The sequence below is a fragment of the Embiotoca jacksoni genome, unplaced genomic scaffold (assembly GCF_022577435.1).
Source record: "Embiotoca jacksoni isolate LCO1_2020_lvr unplaced genomic scaffold, fEmbJac1.0.p SCAF_22, whole genome shotgun sequence".
NCBI classification, from domain to species: domain Eukaryota; kingdom Metazoa; phylum Chordata; class Actinopteri; family Embiotocidae; genus Embiotoca; species Embiotoca jacksoni.
This window is the reverse complement of record NW_027185363.1, coordinates 3,744,597-3,766,520: the sequence shown is the minus strand read 5'-3', so window position 1 is coordinate 3,766,520 and position 21,924 is coordinate 3,744,597. Positions and strand designations below refer to the sequence as shown.

Genomic DNA, 21,924 nt, shown 5'->3' with positions numbered 1-21,924 from the left:
AAAAAAAAAAAATTAAAAAATCGTGATGATTAAAACACATGTTTTGAGTTGTAGGACTTACATGCTTAAATGGCAATGCAGGAAGGTTTTAGTTTTAGGTTATTGCTATCTCATTTAAGGGTGGTAGTGTTTATATTATATTATATTATATTATATTATATTATATTATATTATATTATATTATATTATATTATGTGGAAGCTCAAACCCACAACTAGTCAGTGTGTACATTCGTGAAAAAAAAGAAAACATTTATCTCACTGAACAAAAATAAATTGTTGAGAGCTAATTTGGTGTATATTACCTCCCAAAATGTAAACAATTACAGGCTAAAAAAAACAGGGGTCATGTTGCAGCCCACACTGTTACTCACTGTATCCATGGCAAATTTATGCTCCATATTTCTTTCAAACGTTTACTGTTCACAAGACTTGACTTGACTGATGTTTAAGGCTACATTTTCCAATACACTTAAAAAAAACACAAACAGAAAATTAAATCAGGACGCGCCATAATGCCGCCTGTTAAATAATCACCTTTACATTTTTTTACACTGTGATTGACTGGCGACCTGTCCGTTGATTTAATGGATAGTGGTTTAGTAGTGCGTAACGGGCACTACTCACAAGTTACTTCTTAGGTGATACAGTGGTGGATTTTGATTTTGTTGTAAGACTGAAAATGGTTCATTGATACGAATATCCACAAAAAGACAAATATATATCTGTTTTTTTCTTTCAACAGTGGCACCAGCCATGAGTTTGAATGTTCGAGGGGTAACGGATCGAACTATTGACCTGGAGTGGGAGGGTTCAGTTGTGCTGACAGATTTCTTAGTGACCTACACACCGAGCAGCCCCGGAGGTAAGTTCAGATCTATGCTGACCTTTCAGGTTGAAATTACATTTTCTGTTGTTTCGAAATGTCTTGAAAGCAAAGACAGCTTCTTAAAAAAAAAAAAAAAAAAAAAAAAAAAAAAAAAAGAAAAGTGCAGCCATGTGTCAGTGTATCTTATTTACTTGTCTCTCTCTCGCTGTTAGGTGTGCAGCTCGAGATAAGGATTCCAGGCAATATGACCACCTGCACCATCTCAGGGCTGGAAGCAGGCATGGAGTACAACATCAACGTGTTTGCCGTCATTAACAACAGTATCAGCGTTCCTGCCAGTATTACTGTGTGGACCTGTAAGCACAGAGCTGTGGTTTTTCTTCCTTTGAGAGTTTTAATTGAAGCCATGTTTGATTTAAACCAGGAGTGCAGAACATTTGCTGAGCCCTTCTGGCAATGACAGTAATTATAAAAATGTATAATAGCTACATATCCAACTTCAAATCTTGACTTCAGTGTCTCAGTTCCTTCTCTTGTTTCTACGCTCTCTAATCAGACACAGCTACACCAATCCCTTTTAGGTTTTTGTTTGCTGTCAATGGCTGTCTTGTTTTGACCTAAATCGTTCATCAGAACGACAAGGTTATATTTTTAAACAGGAGCATCCACTCCAGAAAATTTTCTTGGATGCTAATTCATTTCGTCACCATACTTTTAGCTGCTGCAGCCTCCGTCACTATACAGCCGCAACTGCCCCACCCTGCCGCTCTGGCAAACTTATCAATCCCTTGAGTGAGTAATAGTCTATTTTTATTGTGAACAGAACATTATATCAGCTGTACATCAGCTGATGTGTGGCTGTATACAGTAACGTTGCCATTAGTGCCATCCAGGCTGCTAACATCATCCTCCATTTCACAGCTAAGTGACTTTAATTTCAGTGATGGTAGAATTTGGAGCAATAAAGTCAGTTTTGGGAAATTAAGCCTGATGCAACCATTTTTCAGTGAGGATATGATTTATTGGTTGCATTTGCAAAATTGAATTATAAAATGTAGAATTTGATTATCTGGAAAGATTTTTGGGCACATTGCTGCATTATCAAAGGATGAGCGAGTGTTATTTGTAATAATCAGAATTGTCAAAATAAGTCATACATATCCCAGCTTTAAAAGTCTTTTCAGCAGGTTTTTTTGTGAAGTATTCAGGTTTTCAATTTTTGTAAACAAAAGTAACCTATACAAGTCACAAACAATGTAAAAGATCAATATTGTTAGTACAGCAAGAACTAAGATTCATTAAGAGAAAGGAAATGTGTAAGAGAAAGGCGCAGCATTGGACGCCTTTAGCTTTAGATGGATCTGTGATTTATGGTCTGTGTGGGTCAGTAAAGAACAATAATACGTCTCTTGCTACCTCTCCAGATATCTCCAATCCGGATGTTTTAGTCTTCAAATCTATCACTGAGACGTCGGTGGAGGTCCAGTGGCAACCTTTCTACTATTCCTTCGATGGATGGGAGATCAGCTTCATCCCCAAGGTAGAGTAAAGATGTATAAACACTAAGTGAACGTGTTCCAGCACACTGAAAGACCGTAAAACTTCCCCGTTGTCATTTGTGAGAAGGACAGATGTAAAAATGGCAGATGTTGTATGCTTTTAGATTTGCTGACTCTCCCACACACATTTTTCTTTTTTTTTTTATTATTTTGCTTGTGAAATATTCTTGATTGAACATAATTATTTTCAAATCTAACTAATGCCAATCTGTAAATGGCTTTAAATGTCTGTAGAAACGGGGAGAAAAAGAACTGCATGGATTGGATTTCTCAATTTAAAGCCCATAACAAATTAAACAAGCGGATTGTCTTCAGCTTATTGGCTATTAGATGGATGAGCCATTAAACTTCTATCCAGAACAACGTTTCGTCAAACCACACAGGCTGGGTTCCAAGCAAAAAGGCAAAACCTTTTCTCTTTGTAATTCCTGCTGTAAACTCAGGTACTCTCGCAGCTCTAATCTCGTGCCCTCTCACAGTAATTGGTTTTCTCCTTTAAGGTGTTCTCAGGGGAGATATCCTTTGGTCCGGCCTGGCACAAAGCCTCAAATCTGATGTTAAGATGCTTTTTGGTGTTTATTTTTCAAGCCCTTTTAAGTTTTGAATGAAAAAAAAATCAGCGGGCCTCCTCTAATTATATTTTATTCCTTTTAGCCTTCCCATCCATTCCTCCATGTCTTATTACGTCTCTTTTCTTCTAGCATGTCGATTCTCCTTCCCTCCTAATCTGTTTGTACTTTCCGTCCTTGGTTGAGATCTGTAACCATTTCCTCTCTCACCTCTTGAACCTACCCTCTTTTCTTTCACCTCCCTCTTCCTCTTCATCCCGTCTCTGTATACATTCACAACTCGATCTTCCCTCGGTTTTCCTCTCTCTCTCTCTCTGCAGCCACAGGGGAAATCATATTATGAGTTGGCGGTCCCACCCCTTGTGGATTTAATCCAGCAGTCTGGATTGTGAATTTTGACAATCTCGTAATGGAAGTAGGCATGAAAGCTTTGGCCTATTCGAACAAACAGAAAACTCACTACCCAGTAAAGAGGAAACAGAGAGGGAGGGCGAGCTTTGAGACCCACCGTTAACAATGTTAGAAACAGCTGCAGTGTATATGTGATATTGCAATGAAATATAAAACTGCCAGTACAATACTACAGCACCACAGCATCCTATATGTTATATTGTGGGCTTTCAGTTGTAAATTAATAAAAACTGCAAAGCAATCAATCAGTATTGCTGTTAGGAGTCATATTGTCCTTTAAAACAAGGCTAGTGATCAATTATATAATTTGTGTGACTTTTCCATCAGGTTTGTTTAAATTTTTCTCAAAACTACCATTTGCAGTTATTGTATTGTTTCAAAATACAATTCACACACACAGAAACACACATAATGATTAGTTTCCCTGAAGCATCTAAGCATTGTGATTCATAGTCGAGCAAATGATAAAAGCTCAGAGGTCGGGACGCATGACAAGGCTGTGCAAATCTCCAGGATCCTTTTTACATGAAGCGTTTTGTTCAAAGATGATGTCTCTATAAATGATGTTAATTCAGGCCTGATCTTTGGAACTCACTCCTTCACTCCTGGGAGGAAGACAGTGCCAGGTATTCTTGCTCTGAAGCTACATGGTATTAAACAAATTGTATGATTAAATGATTAAGGGAACCTCTTCCAAACTCTGTGTGTGTTTCTACAGTTTACACCGTACTGTATGTACGCACAGTGTTTAGCTTTGCCCGGGTAGTCTCTGAGAAAACTGTTGCCAGCCTAAAATAATGGATTCGGAGAGTTTTTTTTAAATTATTGTGCTCATTTGACATTTACAAAAATCAACAGCAGTGTGTTTCTCTAGAAACAATGTTGCTGTCTGAATAATCCAGAGACAGAGTACCATTGAGATCGGGGAACACTTTGATCCTCCTCATTATTGTTTATTTAATGTAAGTGCAAAATATAAAATGCTGGCACAAGAATCATATTTTATTTTAGTGTGCGGTTGCTTGGCTGAAAGCAGGATAGATGTTACATCATTCAGGTTTTATAATTATAACTTTGGAGGCAAAAGAATCATTAAAAATCGGATGTATTTGTTACATTGTTTCCTATGAATAGTAAGAAGATTATTAGAAGCTCTTTCTGGAACCTTTTTCAAAGACATATCAAATTATATGTTGTCTTACCCGAACAGCTAAATTACCCTAATAGATAACTTAAATGTATAAATGGGCAATTAAATAGTCCCATAATCTTGTCAACCATTGTCTCAATGAAATTAAAGTAATAAAAAAAACTGAAAACTGAGCACCAAGCGGCGACCTTGTCGGTTCAGAGAATGATGACTAATTATGATCAAATTGACAGAGGAGATGGGGGTGAGCTGTACTGTTATGGCGATTCATTTAGTTTAATTTAGCATTGCCTTGATATAACTATATTATTATAAAGACTGAACACCGCTTGTTGTTGGAACATTACCGTTGTGTGTTACTGCCCACCCTGGTAATTTAGTTGAAGTGATTAAATGGATTACATCTCTAATTACAGATTTGATTTAGTAAAGAAGCAAGCTGTTCTATGTTCTGTTTTAATACGAGCCTTCAAAGCACAGGCGTTTGGGGATCTTGGACCAGCAGTAGGTGGAACATCTGTCTATCGGCAGGAAGCGCATTTGCAACACTGGCTCTCTGAGAACAGCTGGAAATAGCTGGGGCTCCGTATGGATGAGTGACAAGCCTTTGGAAATGTGCAGAGTGCTGCCTCTGCAGAACATGGCCTGAGAAATATCACCGTAGCATACCCGTGCATGGGGATCTGGGAATTTAATGTGCTACACCATCCGGAAGTTTACAAATAAGTCAAAAAAAAAAAAAAAGACCACAGCCTACATTTCAAAGAATTTACAGCATAGAAATTAGCTGCATGAGTCACTGTTTATGTCCTCCTAGTGAGGAGAGGTTTTTTTTATCTGCCAGATTTCTTATCTTAACTGAGAGAAGCAGTTTGGGCTTCACAGTTGCTGGCATTTACAAAAATACATTTAACAAACAATGTGGAATAGAGATGAGTTCCAGTCTCCTTTCATCTCATCACTTCTATCTCTGTTTTTTCCCAGGACAATGATGGAGGGATGACTGCACAACTGCCCAGCACCATCACTTCATTTATACAAACTGGTCTGAGGCCAGGGGAAGAGTATACAATTAACCTGGTGGCACTCCGAGACCAGGGTCGAAGCCAGCCAGTCACTGCTACTGTCACAACATGTATGTTGAAGTGAAAGCTGTAAATTGTCAACAATAAGCCATGATTTTAAAATATAATTGAATTTAGAATCTGCCTAACTTGGCTTTAAACTCAGAATCGTCTTGCTGAGGTCGCACTGATCACTGAGAAATCATACCTCTTAACTGAGGGCTACCCCTGACTAAATATTCTCCTTGTCGAGTTATAGTTGTCAGTTCAAACTAATGGTCAGCAAGTCAAAGCAAATTATTTTTATCATATTAATTAAATAATTTAAATATACATACTTTGGGCCATCAGAAAATGGTTTGAGTTCCAGGGTAAGGAAATATTGTAGGCAGCATTTTTAACTGTGCTACACAACAGAAAAAAATACAAAACCATAATAATGAGTCTTTAAAATAAATAAATAAAAATCCTTTTTACAAGCACATGCACAAAGCAAGCCTGTTAATAGCCCATCTAGTGGCCATGCTAGCAGGCAAAACTTAGGCTACTTCATGTTTCAGATGACAGGTTTTTGTTAGATGTTTACAAATGAAAAGGGACCTTTTGCATGCAGAGTTTGAATGTCCTTTTTTGAGGTCACCCTTTACACATTCAAATTAATCCCTCACTTAGGAGGATTTTGTCTGACAGTCTCATAACTGTGATAGCAATATATCTGACAAGACGCAGCTTCTAAATGGAGTTTGAGTTCATGATGATGTAGGACAGACTGAAATCTCAATTAACTGAAATTGGTAAACCCCATTTGCATTAACGTTTGCACAGCCACTCTAAAGGGCCGACCAATTAATGACCAGTGTTTGTGTCTGAGTGCGACGATGTTTAAGTCAAATGTTGTTTTTTTTGTCTAAATGTGTTGCATTTGGTGGTCATGTCTGATTGGTTAAAGGCTGCTCCAAAAGTTAAAAAATCAATCCCAGGTCTATGCAATGAATTTGGGCTGAATAATTACATTTACTTCTCTGTTCATTTTCAGTTATGAAAAAGGATGTTGAGAATTTTTAATTGTACTACAAACTTTTTATCTGGCACAAGAGACCGAGCTAAAATGGTTCAACATATCAATGTCACTATCTGTAGCACTGCAACAACAGGAATCTTAAAATTTATTGTTTTAAAACAATATCAAAATTCCAAAGCCTTCAGACGTTCAATCAAAAATTGATGTAACAGAGAAAAACGTCAAAACTTCATTATTGAAAAGCTAGAAGAAGCAAATTGTTTGACATTTTTGCACGATAAATTACTTAAATAATTAATGGCTTTACGTAATTTTCAGCAATTCTGTTCCTGTTAATCAGTCAATGACTCAGCTTATCTTTTCACCACAGATCTACCACTAAAGAAATATCACTCACAGTACACACAGTATAATAAGCAGTGTCACCTTGACATATTTGGTCTGCCACCATTTATGTCCCTGATGTAAACCTCACTGAGCTATTGGCCCCACTCCGCACCCAGCTGACACTACTTAGACAGCTGTAATAGAGCCAATTCAAATCTCGTCCATAACAATTCAGACTCTGAGGTCTGCAGTCAAAACACTATCCATTTCCTGTCAAGTCTTTGTTCATTTCGTGGGTTGTAATTAAGTATCGATTAATAATTCATGGCACTCTCTCATGAATTTTTCAAATCAACCCACTGCATGACACCTTATTGGATAAAGAAAGAGAAAAAGACAAATTTGAAGTTACTAAATTATTTATAACAAAGATTTATCCTTCCTTGGAGACAGAGGGAGCGCGATAAGGAGTCAGAGCAAAACTAGAGGGAGAGTACAGCACATGTGGGAACTGGTTCTCAGCAACTGTCTTTCTCAGGATGTTTTCTAGGACGAGACCCAAGGGGCCAATTTCTAATACATCAAGAATCAGGGTGGACCTGCAATATGTCAAGCTGGAGTCTGGGACTTATTTAGATCTCAAAAAAAAAAATCAAAGAAACACAGTAAAGAGCACTGGTCCTAAATCACTCACTGTGTGAAATGTGTCTCTCCCATGAGTTCCCCGGGGGCAGCAATAGTGAATAATTATGCTATCACAGCACAGCATGGTTCCTTCAGAACTATCCGTTGTGGTGTGCCACTCAACATTAAATGATCTTTCACACTTTTTTCAAACACAACTGCCATAGCCTTTTTGCAGGTGAGTAATTAACAGGTTAAAGAAATATAGTGCTAATAATCACGTTCTCTAACGCCTCATTAGCTTGACTGAAATGTCTTCCTATTGGCATTCATGCTCTAACAATGAGAACGTGCAAAGAAAATTCCTCATGAATCCCTCTTCTGTCAAACATTTGTGTTTTCCTCATCACGCCTGGTGTGTTTTCAGCTCTTCACACCTAATAAGTGTTGTTTTCTAGCGATCAGGGCAGAGAGACTTGAATCATGGCTTATGTTTTACACCTCGTGCAGATAAAACCTATTGTCTGAGCATGTGTCAGGTGTGATACGTTTTACATGACTGTCTGTCAGAGCAGCTTTTACTGATAACAAACCCACATTTACAGCTTCAAAAGCTTGAAGCTTCGTAAGGATAAATGGGAACTTTTCATCCTCACAGTTCAGGGTTTTAATTTTGATGTCCCAGTGAATAATGACTGAGACATATCCAAAACAAAAATTTGCATCAAATGTGTGGCCAGAATTCTGTTTATTTACTCTTTGGCTTGGTTTAATTAAATAGCATTTTTGCACATTTCAGGCCAAGTTTTGTGTGGCGGCTGCTTGCTATTAAACAACATTTACAATTTGATGGGATTCATTTGAAGACAAATGGGTTTAAATCCCTTAAAGTACAGTTGATGTTATTCAGTAATCACTTTCATGAAAATGCTCAATATTCCTAGGATTTGCTGCTTTTTTTTTTTTTTTTATCTTATCTTACATTAGGTTGGTGATTCCCAGCCTGGGGCCCACTCCAATGGGTCAAAACATGAATCTGGGCTTTTGACATGCTTTAATAGCATATGTAAGAAGAAGACAGGGTCTTCCATACAAACTAAATTCTTCTTTAAATATTTATTGTTCAAGCTTTATGCTGGTGACTCAGCTTTGTCCGTAACAATGTCAGCAGGTCACTTTATGACAATGCATCTTTTTTTCCTTTGTTGTGCAGTGATTGATGGCCCCACACAACTGATTGTGCGGGATGTGTCAGACACTGTGGCATTCGTGGAATGGACACCACCAAAGGCAAAGATTGATCAGATTGTGTTGCGTTATGGCCTCGTGGGAGGAGAGGGGCCACGCACCACCTTCCGCCTCCAGCCCACACTTAGCCAGTACTCTCTGCAGGTGTGTGTGTGTGTGTGTGTGTGTGTGTGTGTGTGTGTGTGTGTGTGTGTGTGTGTGTGTGTGTGTGTGTTTGCATTTCATCATGTCCCAAAGTCACAGATCTGATCATATGGGCACATTACGAGGGCTCACTTACCATCTGCAGACAGAAAAATAACAGCCCTCAAAAGTGAACTTGTTTATTGTTGGGTAGAGAATTGGCTTTAGGTTTATTACAGTGCTAACAAGTATAGTGTTACTTACTAGAATGTAAAGTGTTTGCGTGGCTGTGTGTGTCTGTGTGTGTTTGCCTGTCATGCTTGTTAAATTATCTTATCTCTGAGTGTGCCTGGCTTCTGTCTCTGGAGATAAAACAAAACAAAAACGGAAAAACATCCATGCAAAGAGATTAAACCGACCAAACTGTCTCGTTTTTATTTATTTATTTTTTTCGTTCCAAAGGTTCTGCGTCCTGGCTCGCGCTACGAGGTGTCAGTGAGTGGTGTGAGGAAAGGAAACGAGAGCGGATCCATTTCCACTGAATTTACTACCGGTGAGGTCTGACAGCGAGCAGATGTGGTGATAGTGGTGTGTGTGATCCTGTGCCTGCCTCTGAGAATAGCACATTAATGACATATGGCCTAATGTACGCCACACTGTTTGTCTATATTGAATAAGGTAATGAACATCTGCTCAAGGTAATTTTTACTTTCCTAAAGTTTGTACAGAGGAAGGCACTTTATTTATGGGAATATTATTCTGAATTAAGTGCAAACATTATTTGCAGCTACATTTGGAGTAAAATGTATGCATGATGTCTATTTATATATTAAATATATATTTAGATTAGTCAAATGAAGAAAATCTGTAGAAAGTGGCTAACAAATGTAATTAAAAAAGGACGTGTAGAAACTGATGAAGTTTTAGAAATGGCAGACTCACTTGACCTGTGTCTGTTTCTGATGCTGTTTAAACTGATGATGTTTGCTTGGTCACACTCCCTTAGAATTGGTCTCAGTGTCCCCAACATTGTCAGCTTTATCGTTCTTCTCAGAGATCGATGCCCCCAAGAATTTGCGGCTCGTGTCCAAGACCTCCACCACCCTCGAGCTTGAATGGGACAACAGTGAAGCTGAGGTAATGAGACGTGGACCAAATTTCATTCATTCATCTGGATTCACTTTCATTGGTTTTTACTCTAATGTTTATTTTTTCAGTTTACTACAGTTCACGGATTGAGATTTCATATGTAATACAACATGAGTAGATATAATATTATGCAGTGTAATACATTAAACAAAATTTCAACACTAAAATGAGCTCTTTTTTGACAACCTATATCATAAAACTGTTGTTTGACAATGAATCAATGATAATATGCCAGTATTATATAGATTTAATACTCTGGTAGGGCTCAGAGTGAGTACTTTCTTTCAGTACATTAAATAGGTGTATTCAACCGTCCTGAAATATTTCTTAGCTTCTACACACTCTCAGCACAACCTGAGGTGCCCCTTATATAACTGAGCCCGCTGTATGTTTATTCTGCCCTTTTTGTATAAAGAACACCTAATTTTCCCTTAATCCTCTTGACATTATGAATCCCCCTGAATTCTTGCAATAAAGCAGGTTTTTATTCCTCCCTTTTTTTTTCTTGAGTACTCTATCATTGCCCACAGGTGTGTGTGCGCATTGTCCTGGCTTGGTAAATGCCAATAACAGCGGTGGAACGAACACTTCACTGGGCACAAATGGTCACTGAATGTTTTACTTTGAATGAAAATGTAATAAATCACATGTTGTTTCAGTCTGTAGTCACGATATTTCCATGCCACACCAACTGCACACCCAGACTCATGAAGCCAGGCTGTCTCGATGCCTGTTAGCGCTGCAAATGTATTCATCCTCATGATTCTGCACTGCACAGTGTTGACAAAGAGCCAAATATCCTGCTGTGCCGAGACAAAATAATCAATTTATTCTATGAACCAACGATGCACAGTTAAAAAAAAACAATCTCGGCAGTGAAAGTCTTGCCTTCATTCTAATGAGACTTGAACCGATAAATTCAAAATAATGTTGTAAATGTTTAAATATCTCTATTTAAATGTAGGTGGAGAGCTACCAGGTGGTGTACAGCACTTTAGCAGGAGATATGTATGATAAAGTCATTGTGCCACGCAACGAGGGAGCCACCACTAAAACTACTCTCACAGGTAAGTGAGGAGGAGTGATGTGTTTTTCTTCTCTTATTGATTGTGTTGTCAATATTTCTTGAATTATTTATCATCAACATCTGTGGGGCTCCTTTGCTCTGTGCACTGTTTCCTGATGTCTACGGTATCATCGCAGTGCATCAAATGTGTACTGAAGGAGCAGGGAAGTGCCTGTGTTTAACATGGCAGGCTTATCTGCAGAGCTAACGCTTGGCTGATGGGCTACTGATCGTATCTGTAAAAGGCTTGATGTCTTGTGGTCATATTGAAAGGCTTTCAGAAAGAAGGGGTCAGCTTGGAAGTTTTTTTTCTGAAAGGCCATAATGCTGGAAAGGGCATGGATTGCATAAAAGAGAAGCGAAAGGTCCTTGTGTTATTTTGTTGGCCAATGCAATCGATCCTCTCTCCACTTTCATTCCTGTTCTGTCACTCTCATTTTCTCTCTCCCGTGCTCTCCCTGCTAATAATCTCGGTCGTCTGCTCCTTTATATTTCATCTCCATTTCTGTAGCTTGAAAAACTCACTGTGGACGTACTGAATTGATTTGAAACTGATCAATTATGCAGTTTGCAGAAAGCTGATTTCTTCAAAAATCATACTGATTTACATGTAAATGTGCCTCGATCTCATCACCAGTGTACAGCTAATTGGCCTGTTATGAAAATCCCCCATCTAATTGACATTCACTTTGTGTGAGGAGTAGAATGTCAAACAGTCTGTGTGATAGTTTTTTATTGCTATATTGTGTGTTAAATTAGTTACCGGTTCTCTCTCTGTCTTTGTACCTCAGACCTGCTGCCAGGCACAGAGTACGGCATCGGTATTTCTGCCATGCAGGGTAGCAACCAGAGTACACCAGCCACAATGAACGCCAGGACGGGTGAGTGAATGACTCTTTATGCTCTGCTGTAAAAAAAAAACAGAGCTTTACTCATGAATATAAGACACGCAAAGTGAATCACGGCAGCGTTGTGGCAGAAATCTCAGCATCACAGCAGCTCGTTGGCCCATTTGTCACTATCCTCAGGTCACTGCTCTTTTTCTAACCATTGAAAGCAGTTTCCAAAAAATTTTCAAATCAGATTTTGCATTGACTTGTGCTAATATAGGGGATTGTGTGACTGTTTTATATTATCAACTTGAGTCAAAGTTGCCATTACAACAGTTTAAAGCTGTAACAATGCTTACCATTACCTACCCAGATATTATAATTTTTATCATATTTTGAGTTTGGTTTAAAAAAAAAAAAAAAAAATATATATATATATATACCATTTAACCTTCTGCTTGAAATGTTAGTGCATGGAGGTGTTTTGCTAATCTTTCCCATCACGTTGACTGTAAAGCACATTTTCCCTCGAGCTGCAGTTATTTTAATAGCTGAAGGTTGGTTTTTTTTTGCTCTACGCACAATTATGCCTTCATAAGAATAGGCTCGTTCTACACCTCTATTCTGTGCACTTGTTTTAAACTTTGAAAATGCTCCGCATCTACCACATCTATCTCAAATAGCTTTAAAGAACATGACAACGCCTTTGCTTTCCTGGCACACAACAGTGCTCGTGTTACTGTGAGTCAGAGTTGCTGAAAGCATCATTTCCATTGACAGCTTTCTCTTTTTTTTATGCCCTAAACAAATTTGACATTGAGCTGCAGAACACTGAAATTTCAGACAAACGGCAGCAGAAAATTCAATGAAAATTAAACATTTATGATCGAGTGGGCAGGTTGGGTCATAAGTGCAGGATAGAATAAGACAAACATAAAAACACACAGAATAAAAAAAAAAGATTAAAAACTGAATGTGAGATCATTATATTAATATATATTTGAAAATAAAGATCCCAGAAGTGAAATGTTAAATTTATGTCAGTACTTGTCTTCAATTTGATGTCAGAGCTGCACTAAAGAATGAATATGTAAGGACAGTAGATAGGAATGATGACTAGCAAGAGTTGTGTTTCTTTTAGAGTTATGGCTTAAATTTTTCATTTACATTATGAATTTATCTGCTGATCATAAATTGCTAAACTATTAGGTCTAACTGGCCAACACAACATCCTGCGGACCAAACTGGCATCGTTATATGTCTTAGTTTGTCTTACTGAAATACAGAATGTGGATCAGAGCACGTTTTCATCAACTCCACTTGGGTGGGAAAATGTAAAGGGTCCTTATGGAGTTTTTGACCTTCAGTAATGTTGTTGAGCTGTTTTTCTATGAGCAGGCTCCAGATTTGCTTCACTTGCGCATGATCACATACACACACATAAGAGGCACGTTATATAGTCCAACCAATGGTGTCACACTTTTCCACCAAAGAATGGCAGGTGGTAACACGCCAATATGCTGCAAAGTTAAAGTAAAGACAGTGGAGAAGAAAACTGGTAGGACATATACATGAATGTAAACAATGCTGGATTTGAAGGAGGATTAAGAAGAAGGTCTCTGAAATGTCATTTAACATGCATCTGCAGGTTTAACAGTTTTGATATGCTTATGCAAAAGACTGTCTGAAATCTGGGCGTTTTCATTTTTTGCTGAAAATATTTCCTTCAGTTAAAATATGTTTTTCCTCCGTTAGGTCTCGATGTACCCATGGATCTAACTGTGACGGCTTCCACAGACAACACCATCACTCTTGTGTGGGGCATCGTCCAGGGCCCGATCGACCACTATAAGGTCACCTACACATCTTCCTCCGGCATCACGACTGAGGTAAAGATATACTGAACTGATAAAAGATACAACTAATTCTGCCTTCAGATGGGGTCTTGTTAACCGTGTTCATGAGAGGAATTCATATGAACTCAAGAGTTCCTGAGTTGGGGGCTGTGGAAGTTCATGTTTCAATCAAATGATAAGGTTAAGAGATAGTAGTTTTAGTCATATGGACTTTTTCTTCATTCTTGAATTATACATCTGAGGACAATGTTGATTTTCCTGACAGTCTCATCCTCTCCTCCTGTCATTATGCCTTTGCATTTTCCTGCATTACGTTACCCGCCTGCTGAATGTAATCCTCTCGGCTCCAGGTGACAGTCCCTAAAGATGTAACCACCACCACTCTGACGGACCTTGAGCCTGGTACCGAGTACACCATCACTGTAGCAGCCAGAAGAGGACGGCAGCAGAGCACTGCAGCTACCATAGACGCCTTCACAGGTAGGGACAACGTTTAATATTATTTTGAACAACATGAAGATCAGCTGAGACATTCACCTAAAATATTATGTAGTGTCAATAAACAAGGATGATAGAGTAAGCAAAGGGGAGTTTGATGAGAGCACTTCCCTGATAAACAAACACTGTTTGTCTTTTTCATTTCAACAGCTTGATATAAACTTTTCTAAACAGTATCAGTTTAATACACTCAATTATCAGAAAGAGCTCAAATAAATTCAATCCCAGGAGTCTCTGCTCAGATAAAGACATGAAAATTCAGTCTTTTACTACAGATATCTACAAAACAGTTCTAAAAACTGCGATGCGTAAAGAAGTTGAATGGTGAATATACTGAATTAAAGTCTGCCGGCACGCAAGGTGAGTCACACTAAAAGAAAATGGAGTACCATGGAAGACTTTGAAGAAGCAATTAGCAGAGGTAAATTATTCAAGTCAGCTAATGAGCTCCCTACAAGCGTTTCCTAATTGCACCACTGTTTTAAATCTAAATGTATTTGTGTTCCTGTTTCTTCTGAATTCTGTTCAACACCACATTCTCCCAGTTTTGTTGTCACACTCTGAACTATCTGCTTTCACTATCCTGTTTCTCAACTTGATGTTACTTCTTTCTTTTCAAGCACAACAATCCATCCAACTATATGTATGATCACCCGTCAATCTTCTCAGCTCTGCCGGTTCTTTGTTATTTAAAAAAAGAAGAAGCTTGATGTGATGTTCGGTTGCACAAAGGACGGTGTCAAACTGATGGACATGTGCTTACCTGCTGTCAGATTTGTCATTCTTTTCTTCACCGTTGTCATTATCATCATCTCTTTCCGTCTTCACTGTGACCATGTTGGCAGTTGTCAGCATCACAACATCATCACATCATCATACTCATCCTCTTTTGTTGTCTGTGGCTCATTTGGTTACACCACTTTAACCATCTGGAGAGAGATGAAAGAATGATAAAGTCACGAGTGGAATCAGAGGAGAAATAATAAATTACCTGTCATCTTCTCATCTACTGTTCATTTGACCATATTGCCGACATCTGTCAGTCTCGAAAAAAATCTGATGAATCGATCAAGTATAAATCCCAGACTTTCTGTGGAGCGCCACTACCTGTCCTTCTGTTTGTCTCTCTGTCAGTAAATTAACTCCAGTTATGTGCAAATCACTCATTATTCAGTCACTTTGTCGTGATTGCAGTTGTGTCGTGACACTACATTATTCGGAGAGCACTTCAAGATGACTCATTGTTTGTTCATTTACAATATATATTAATTTACTCATTACTACATTCATTCATAATTTTACTGGATTTATTTTGTCATCAAAAATAATCATTCATCAATTCTTCATCTTTTACCAGGATTTTGAGAAACAGGATGCAAACAGCAGTAAGCGTAAGAAAACGAGCTGGAACGATGTGCTCATTTCCCTACTTAATACCATCACGATTCTTGGGAGCCAATTCGATATGCATTGCAATTTGAAAGTTTTGCAATTCGATAGCAGAAATGATTGTGGGTTTTTTTGGACAGTAAATAGTTCAAAAATACATTGGTAGAGACTATGACATGAGTAATATTTCCAAAAACAAAGTGCAACACATCTCAGTCAATCTTTTGAAGCTTTATTTCAGCATCTTTGCTATAAACCCTTTGGCTATAAACCCTTTGGCTGCGCCCACTAAACTTTGGGTCCAGATGAACTGATTCAACTTTCAGGGGTTTTATACCTGAATTATTTAGCATGCGTTAAGACGTTATAATAAATGAATCAAAGTGGAATCACTGGTGCTTATGTTCGCACACCAGGCTCGCCTTAGGCTGAAAGTGTGGATATAAATGCTGTTTCCAGTCAACAGACGGTCAGACAAAAATCGTTCGCTGTTAGCAGTTGGTTGAACAATAAATTGTTTCTGGTCAGCGGTAGCATTAAACATGAGGATTTATTCTCTGTGAGCAGGAAACCAGAGACTTTTGGCCACTGTTTGAACAAACTAAAAGCTCTCCAGTTCACTTTGTTCACACACCAATGTTAACAAGCTAAGTGGCTCGCTTCTAAGCTAACTGTTAGCTTTTAGCTGTTGTTACACTTGCTAATTATAAATAATAAATCAAAATATCAATTAAGGAATCATCGTAAAGGTAATAATTGCAATGCTTAAATGGGTCGATTTCCTTTGTCCCCCACCTCAAGAAAAAAAACATAAAACACAAATGTTGTTTATTATACACGTGGAAAGTTCAGGGCTTCTTTTAATCTTCCATTAACAATATGGATTGATTTAGAAAGGCACTTTTAGTGGTTCCCTAATCCGAGGCAAGCTACAAAAATGTTGGACCCCACAATTTCCATAATGCAACCACAAGCATATTTTTATTAAGACCATTCTTTTATAGCAAACGCCTTTTAAATTGTAGTTTGTACGGCAGCTCTTTGAAGATCCTCCACAGCCATACATCATACAGCTTCTTTCACAGACCAAGTATAGTCGCACTTCACATGACAAAAGTTCCTCTTCAACTCATCTGTGTGTGGGTTTGTTCTATAAAAAGTGCCATTAAGACTGACAGACGGCAACGCTGTCATCTCACTTCAACCGCATCGCCTCTGTGTCGTCATTGTTGCTGCGTCTTACTCGCTTTGAAATAATTAACTCTGCAATTGACTTGTCCCTGTCATCTTGATCAAAGACAATACCTTCATCTTAACCTCCACCATCATGGCCATCGTGTTACAAAGACACTCTTTCCTTCTGCAGTACTTGATCCATAATTAAAGTGGAACCATCGTCTTTTCTCTTTAAGGACAGTATAGAGCCGCAAATTTTCTGCTGTCTGCACAGGGGCATTAATGCATGTCGACAACCTGTGACGGACAATAAAAGGTAGCGGTTCACCAAGAATACTACAGAGGCCTGCCAGTGTAAACAATGCAGTGTATGATGAGTGATTACAAAGGGAACTTTACAAGATGCCTTTAATCTGAATAAATCATAAAAGGCGAGAAAAGTCAGTGCTGCCACATTTTCCCTGCTATTTATACCTCCACACATGGCGAATGAAATTCAAACCCTCTCGCATTTGTTGCTGCGTCAGCTGCTACACTAGTTCATATTCATTACATCATCTCCCGACCAGGTCATACATTGTGACAACAGCATCTGTTACCATTATCCTTTTTCCCTTTTCTTATAAAGAACAGTTCCATCACATCTTCATTTTAATGGTGGATAATCTCATTAATTTCTCTCTTTTGTGACCAATTAAATCATTACTTTCACGTGATTGTGGTTTGCGCTGACTCTAACCTTCCCCATCAAGATTAGACCCAAGGCTAATTTCCTCAACTGTATTATAAACGATCTGTTACACCATCCCGGACCGCTTCCATCCATCACTGGTCGGCCTGTCTGTCATCTCCATAATGATGATGGTTTTTTTGCCATCCCCGTTTCCTGCTTGTAAGCAGGATTTTTAACTGTCCTTGAAAGCTCTGCGTGACCTTTCAACCCCCATTCCTCCAGGAATCAGGCCTGTAACCCACCTCTACTTGTCAGAGGTGACTTCAGACTCGGTGTCAGTGGCGTGGAGTGCCCCAGCGCCGCCTGCTGACCTCTTCATTCTGAGCTACAGCTCTGCCGACGGGACCGACACCTCTAAGGTGACGTTGGACGGCTCCAAGACGAGGTCACTGGTCCAGGGGCTGCTGCCGTCTACTCAGTACACCATCAGTCTAATCACAATACAGGGGGACGCTACCTCTGAGCCCATTACAGCATCACTCACTACAGGTGAGCTGCTTGATTTCATGGAAAAGTGGTTTGAAAAAGATGACAATAGAGAAACATGAACAGCAAAGACAAGGTTTGTGGCTGCGAGCTTTGGGTCTGGGTAAAGATTTGTGCACCTTTGCGTCATCCAAAACACCCAAAAAGGATTTCATTATCGATTAATCTGCAGGTCATTTTCACAATTATTGACTTTGATCAATTAATTGTTAAGTCAACTAAAAATGAGAGGTAAATGTCAACGGCAGTTTATTTAACTGAAAGTTGGTGACTTGCTTGTTTTGTCCAACCAAGACATCAAAATCCAAATACATCCAAAATTCAAAATATTCAGTTTATTACCACTTAGGACAAAGCAGAACATTGTCTCAATAGAGAAGCTGTAATTCTGTCTTGCTTGGCTTTTTTTTCTTTCTTGTAAACTTGAAAATGATTAATCAGTTATCAAAATAGTGGCGGTTTACTTTTTGGTCGATCAACGAACACATTAAGTGATGAGCTATTTTCACTCTGATCAGCTTAATCCCATTTATGAACGAATTGCCCTGTTCTCTATTGGATTTACAGAGACTGGTGGGACTGGAGCTTCCTTGAATCCTAGTTAGCACTGAGGAGAAAAACCAGGGTGGAGAACAGAAAAGAGAGGATTTTTGGACTGGAAAGTGATCAATTAGCATATATAAGACAGTCTGAAAAAGCGAATGGGAAGGAAAATCAGTTTAGGAGATAGAAATACAAAGTGCTTTTAAATTAAACATGTATTTGCAAAACTGCTGTTTGAGCATTTCTTTGTACAGAACCACAGCAGAATGAGTTTTGTAATTAGAGTCTGCCTCTGAGGTTTTTCCTTTTCTTTCTTTTATTTTCTTTTATTCTTTTTTTTGGTCACGCTTAAGAGACACAAAACCAAAAATACTGTTTGGTTTTCTTCTTTTATGGTACCAGATAACTGAGGTTTGCCACATAGACTCAATAGCAATCTAAATTACGATTATTTTTTTTATTGTAAACTCAAAATCATGGTGTTAATATTAGGGGATATTTGAGAAACAGGTGATATAAATGACACTAATAAAGAGCAGGGCATGGAAAAGGAGAAAAGTGAGCTCTGTCGCACACAGACACAGCGCAACAGAACAGAGAGGGGACAATAAATAGCCCAAATTGCAATGTACCTTCATAATAAGATTGTGTAGTGGTAGCATTTATTTATTTGAAGTCATTTGAATTAAGTTTTGTGTTGGAATTTGTTATTAAAAATGTTGGTATCGGCCTTGAAAAAGCCACATCAGTCAATCCTTAGAATAGACACCAATTTTAATTGATTCTTCTCAATTATCTCCCAATTTCTTCTTGTTAAAATGTTTTACTTCCAGCTGTGCCGCTGTGATCCCTTATGAACGTACATATTATTTCAGTCAAATTTTATAAATGACTCTTTCAATTTCAGTTTAATTGACGTACTGTGAAAAGAAGCTCTTAGAAAAAAAAAATTTTTTTTTTTTTTTTTATTGCAAGAAGAGCGATAAATGAGAAGAGGGTCAGTATTACAACCTGCCAGGGAGATCAACAATGGGCAAGAAGACGGTTAAAGAAAAGAGAAAAATGAAAATCATGAAAACAGAAAATAAGAGAGAGGGGTGAAAACAAATGGAGAACATAGAAAAGCCACTACTGAACAATAGAGCGATTAACTTAGCATCAATGCCAAAAACACCTGCATGCTGTCATCTGATTGCTGTGCCAGTTTCAAATAATACCCTGGCAGCTTGGAGCACCATCTCCCTCCCTCTCACTCTTTACATTCGCCCACACACCAGAAGCGGATTTTCAAAGGTGAAATTGGACGGGGATTTTGAGACAGATGTACAGTATTTCTTGCACCTGTCTTTAGACTCCGGTGATACCGGTGTCCTGCTTTGATCTCGCATGTTTGAATGCGAGCCTCGATGAGAGACTGCAGTCTGGCTTTCTTGGAGTAATAAGGTGTGCTTTTAGCGTTACATTTGAAATGTGCTGCGTTCTTGGAAGATTCATCCACAGTTATATACGAGGTGGTTTGGTTTATCCGGCTTTGACGGTCACTCCGCTTATACAATGTTAATTTTGTTGTGATTTTCCTGGCAGACGCAGTGTATAGCAGTACATCTCTGACAGAACTCTTTCCATTCAGAAGCCTTTGTGACAATAATACATTTTTCAGACTTTATTCTTGGGTACCACATTCGCCAAAGCAAACATGATTAGTAAGAAATGCATGGATGAAAAATCACAAGCTAAATAAATGCAACTGTGTCTTATACAAGTAAAATTCAAATAAATTCAAACCCAGAAGTTATAAATTTCCCCTTCTGTTTGTTAATAAAAGCTATTATTTTTTTCAAAGAAGAGAAGAGGGGTGGAGTAGTTTGTTTGGAAATGTTTTTATCTGTGGTGCCCACCAAGGGATGGAACACTTCCCTCCCTTTTTTCTGATTCTTACTTTCCTGTCTAACTATCCTTCTATTTATTCCTCTAATAGCTCAGGACATGTCGTGAGTTTAATTGTGGACTCAAATTGTTTTCACTGTAACCTTTTCCATGGCAGCTGAATGGTCTCAGGAGGCACATAAAACACACCGTCAGCAGGGGGATCTCCTCTGTGTAAACTCTCCTTGGCCTCAATACTAATGCTACCCATTGTGTTCTTTTACCTGGATGCAGCTCAAGTTCTTCTGGAAAAAATATTTTTTAATCCAAATTTGTATTAAAAATGTGCGTGGTTGCATAGACCCAAGGACAGGTTTGTTTATGTAAATGTAATGAAGAGGAGATTAAAACAGGGATTACTGACACACTGGTTTTTCAAGGGCCTTCTTTTTTTATTTTGTTTTATTCCTAAACTTGCTTTATAATCTGGCACACACTGTTTTCCCATTGTACTTTTGGGATTAGAATAAACTCCGTCAGCCATGACATCGGCATTGTTTGGCCTCCAATGTTATGACCTGATGTTAACTCGTCCTTACCGATCACCCCCCTTTTAGGCATGGACCCACCGAAAGAGATGACGGTGTCAGATGTGACCGAGGACGCAGTGACTATATCCTGGATCAAACCTCTGGCTCCATTTGAATACTACAAACTATCCTACCAGTCGGCCAGAGGTATGCACTACACTACTTACTGTAATGTGTATCTTAACTGCATTTTAATAACTATTTATTATATTAACATACACGAAGCACAAGGCTGTGTCTTGTTACAGTTAAGTGAATGTGACATTTGTTGCAGAGGGTCTCTCTGATTTAATGTATATTTCATAGTAGGGCACCCTGTTACACACAGTGTTATACCTAATTAATTATAACATTTTATCTGTAAATTTTAATTACATTTTTAATTAAAGTTCTATATTGATTACATTTTAGCCCATGATGCAAAACACACACTTAGTGGGCTTTGTGATTTACCCTGTACATGAAGAAATATAATATCAGAGTGATGTCAGCAGCCCCAATGTTTTTTGTTTTTTTTCTCTCTGGTGCCTCCTGCAGGTCGAGTGGACAGCGTGGTGATTGACAGCGAGGTGACAAACTACACCTTGTCCAGTCTGTTTCCTGCTACAGAATACGAGATCAGTCTCAACGCCGTCAGAGGGAGTCAGGAGAGCAAAGTTATCAGCACTTCTGTGTTCACAGGTAGGAGCTAACTAGGAAACCAGCCACACTTTCCTGATGATCACACTGAACTGGTATTTAATGGCACTTCCTGCCATAATTCATACATGTAGCTATTTGGGTTTGAAGAAGGGTGATGATAGTCTCCTACAAAGCTC

General features: G+C 38.5%; 1 protein-coding gene across 3 annotated transcripts in view; it reads left to right on the top strand.

Moving 5' to 3' along the window:
* Window positions 1-21,924, top strand: part of tnr (tenascin R (restrictin, janusin)) — an 84,251-nt gene that overhangs the window by 27,670 nt on the left and 34,657 nt on the right. Inside the window, exons 7-20 of one of the 3 annotated variants that reach the window (XM_069157315.1) lie at window positions 745-864; window positions 1,041-1,184; window positions 2,253-2,368; window positions 5,502-5,652; window positions 8,767-8,945; window positions 9,387-9,477; window positions 9,979-10,061; window positions 11,038-11,140; window positions 11,931-12,020; window positions 13,725-13,858; window positions 14,176-14,305; window positions 17,844-18,110; window positions 21,134-21,253; window positions 21,644-21,787. In XM_069157315.1, the coding sequence (XP_069013416.1) occupies window positions 745-864; window positions 1,041-1,184; window positions 2,253-2,368; window positions 5,502-5,652; window positions 8,767-8,945; window positions 9,387-9,477; window positions 9,979-10,061; window positions 11,038-11,140; window positions 11,931-12,020; window positions 13,725-13,858; window positions 14,176-14,305; window positions 17,844-18,110; window positions 21,134-21,253; window positions 21,644-21,787 (1,872 nt within the window). Of the gene's footprint in view, window positions 1-744; window positions 865-1,040; window positions 1,185-2,252; window positions 2,369-5,501; window positions 5,653-8,766; window positions 8,946-9,386; window positions 9,478-9,930; window positions 10,062-11,037; window positions 11,141-11,930; window positions 12,021-13,724; window positions 13,859-14,175; window positions 14,306-17,843; window positions 18,111-21,133; window positions 21,254-21,643; window positions 21,788-21,924 lie in introns of all 3 variants that reach the window. The other 2 variants (XM_069157314.1, XM_069157313.1) reach the window with 2 other exon arrangements.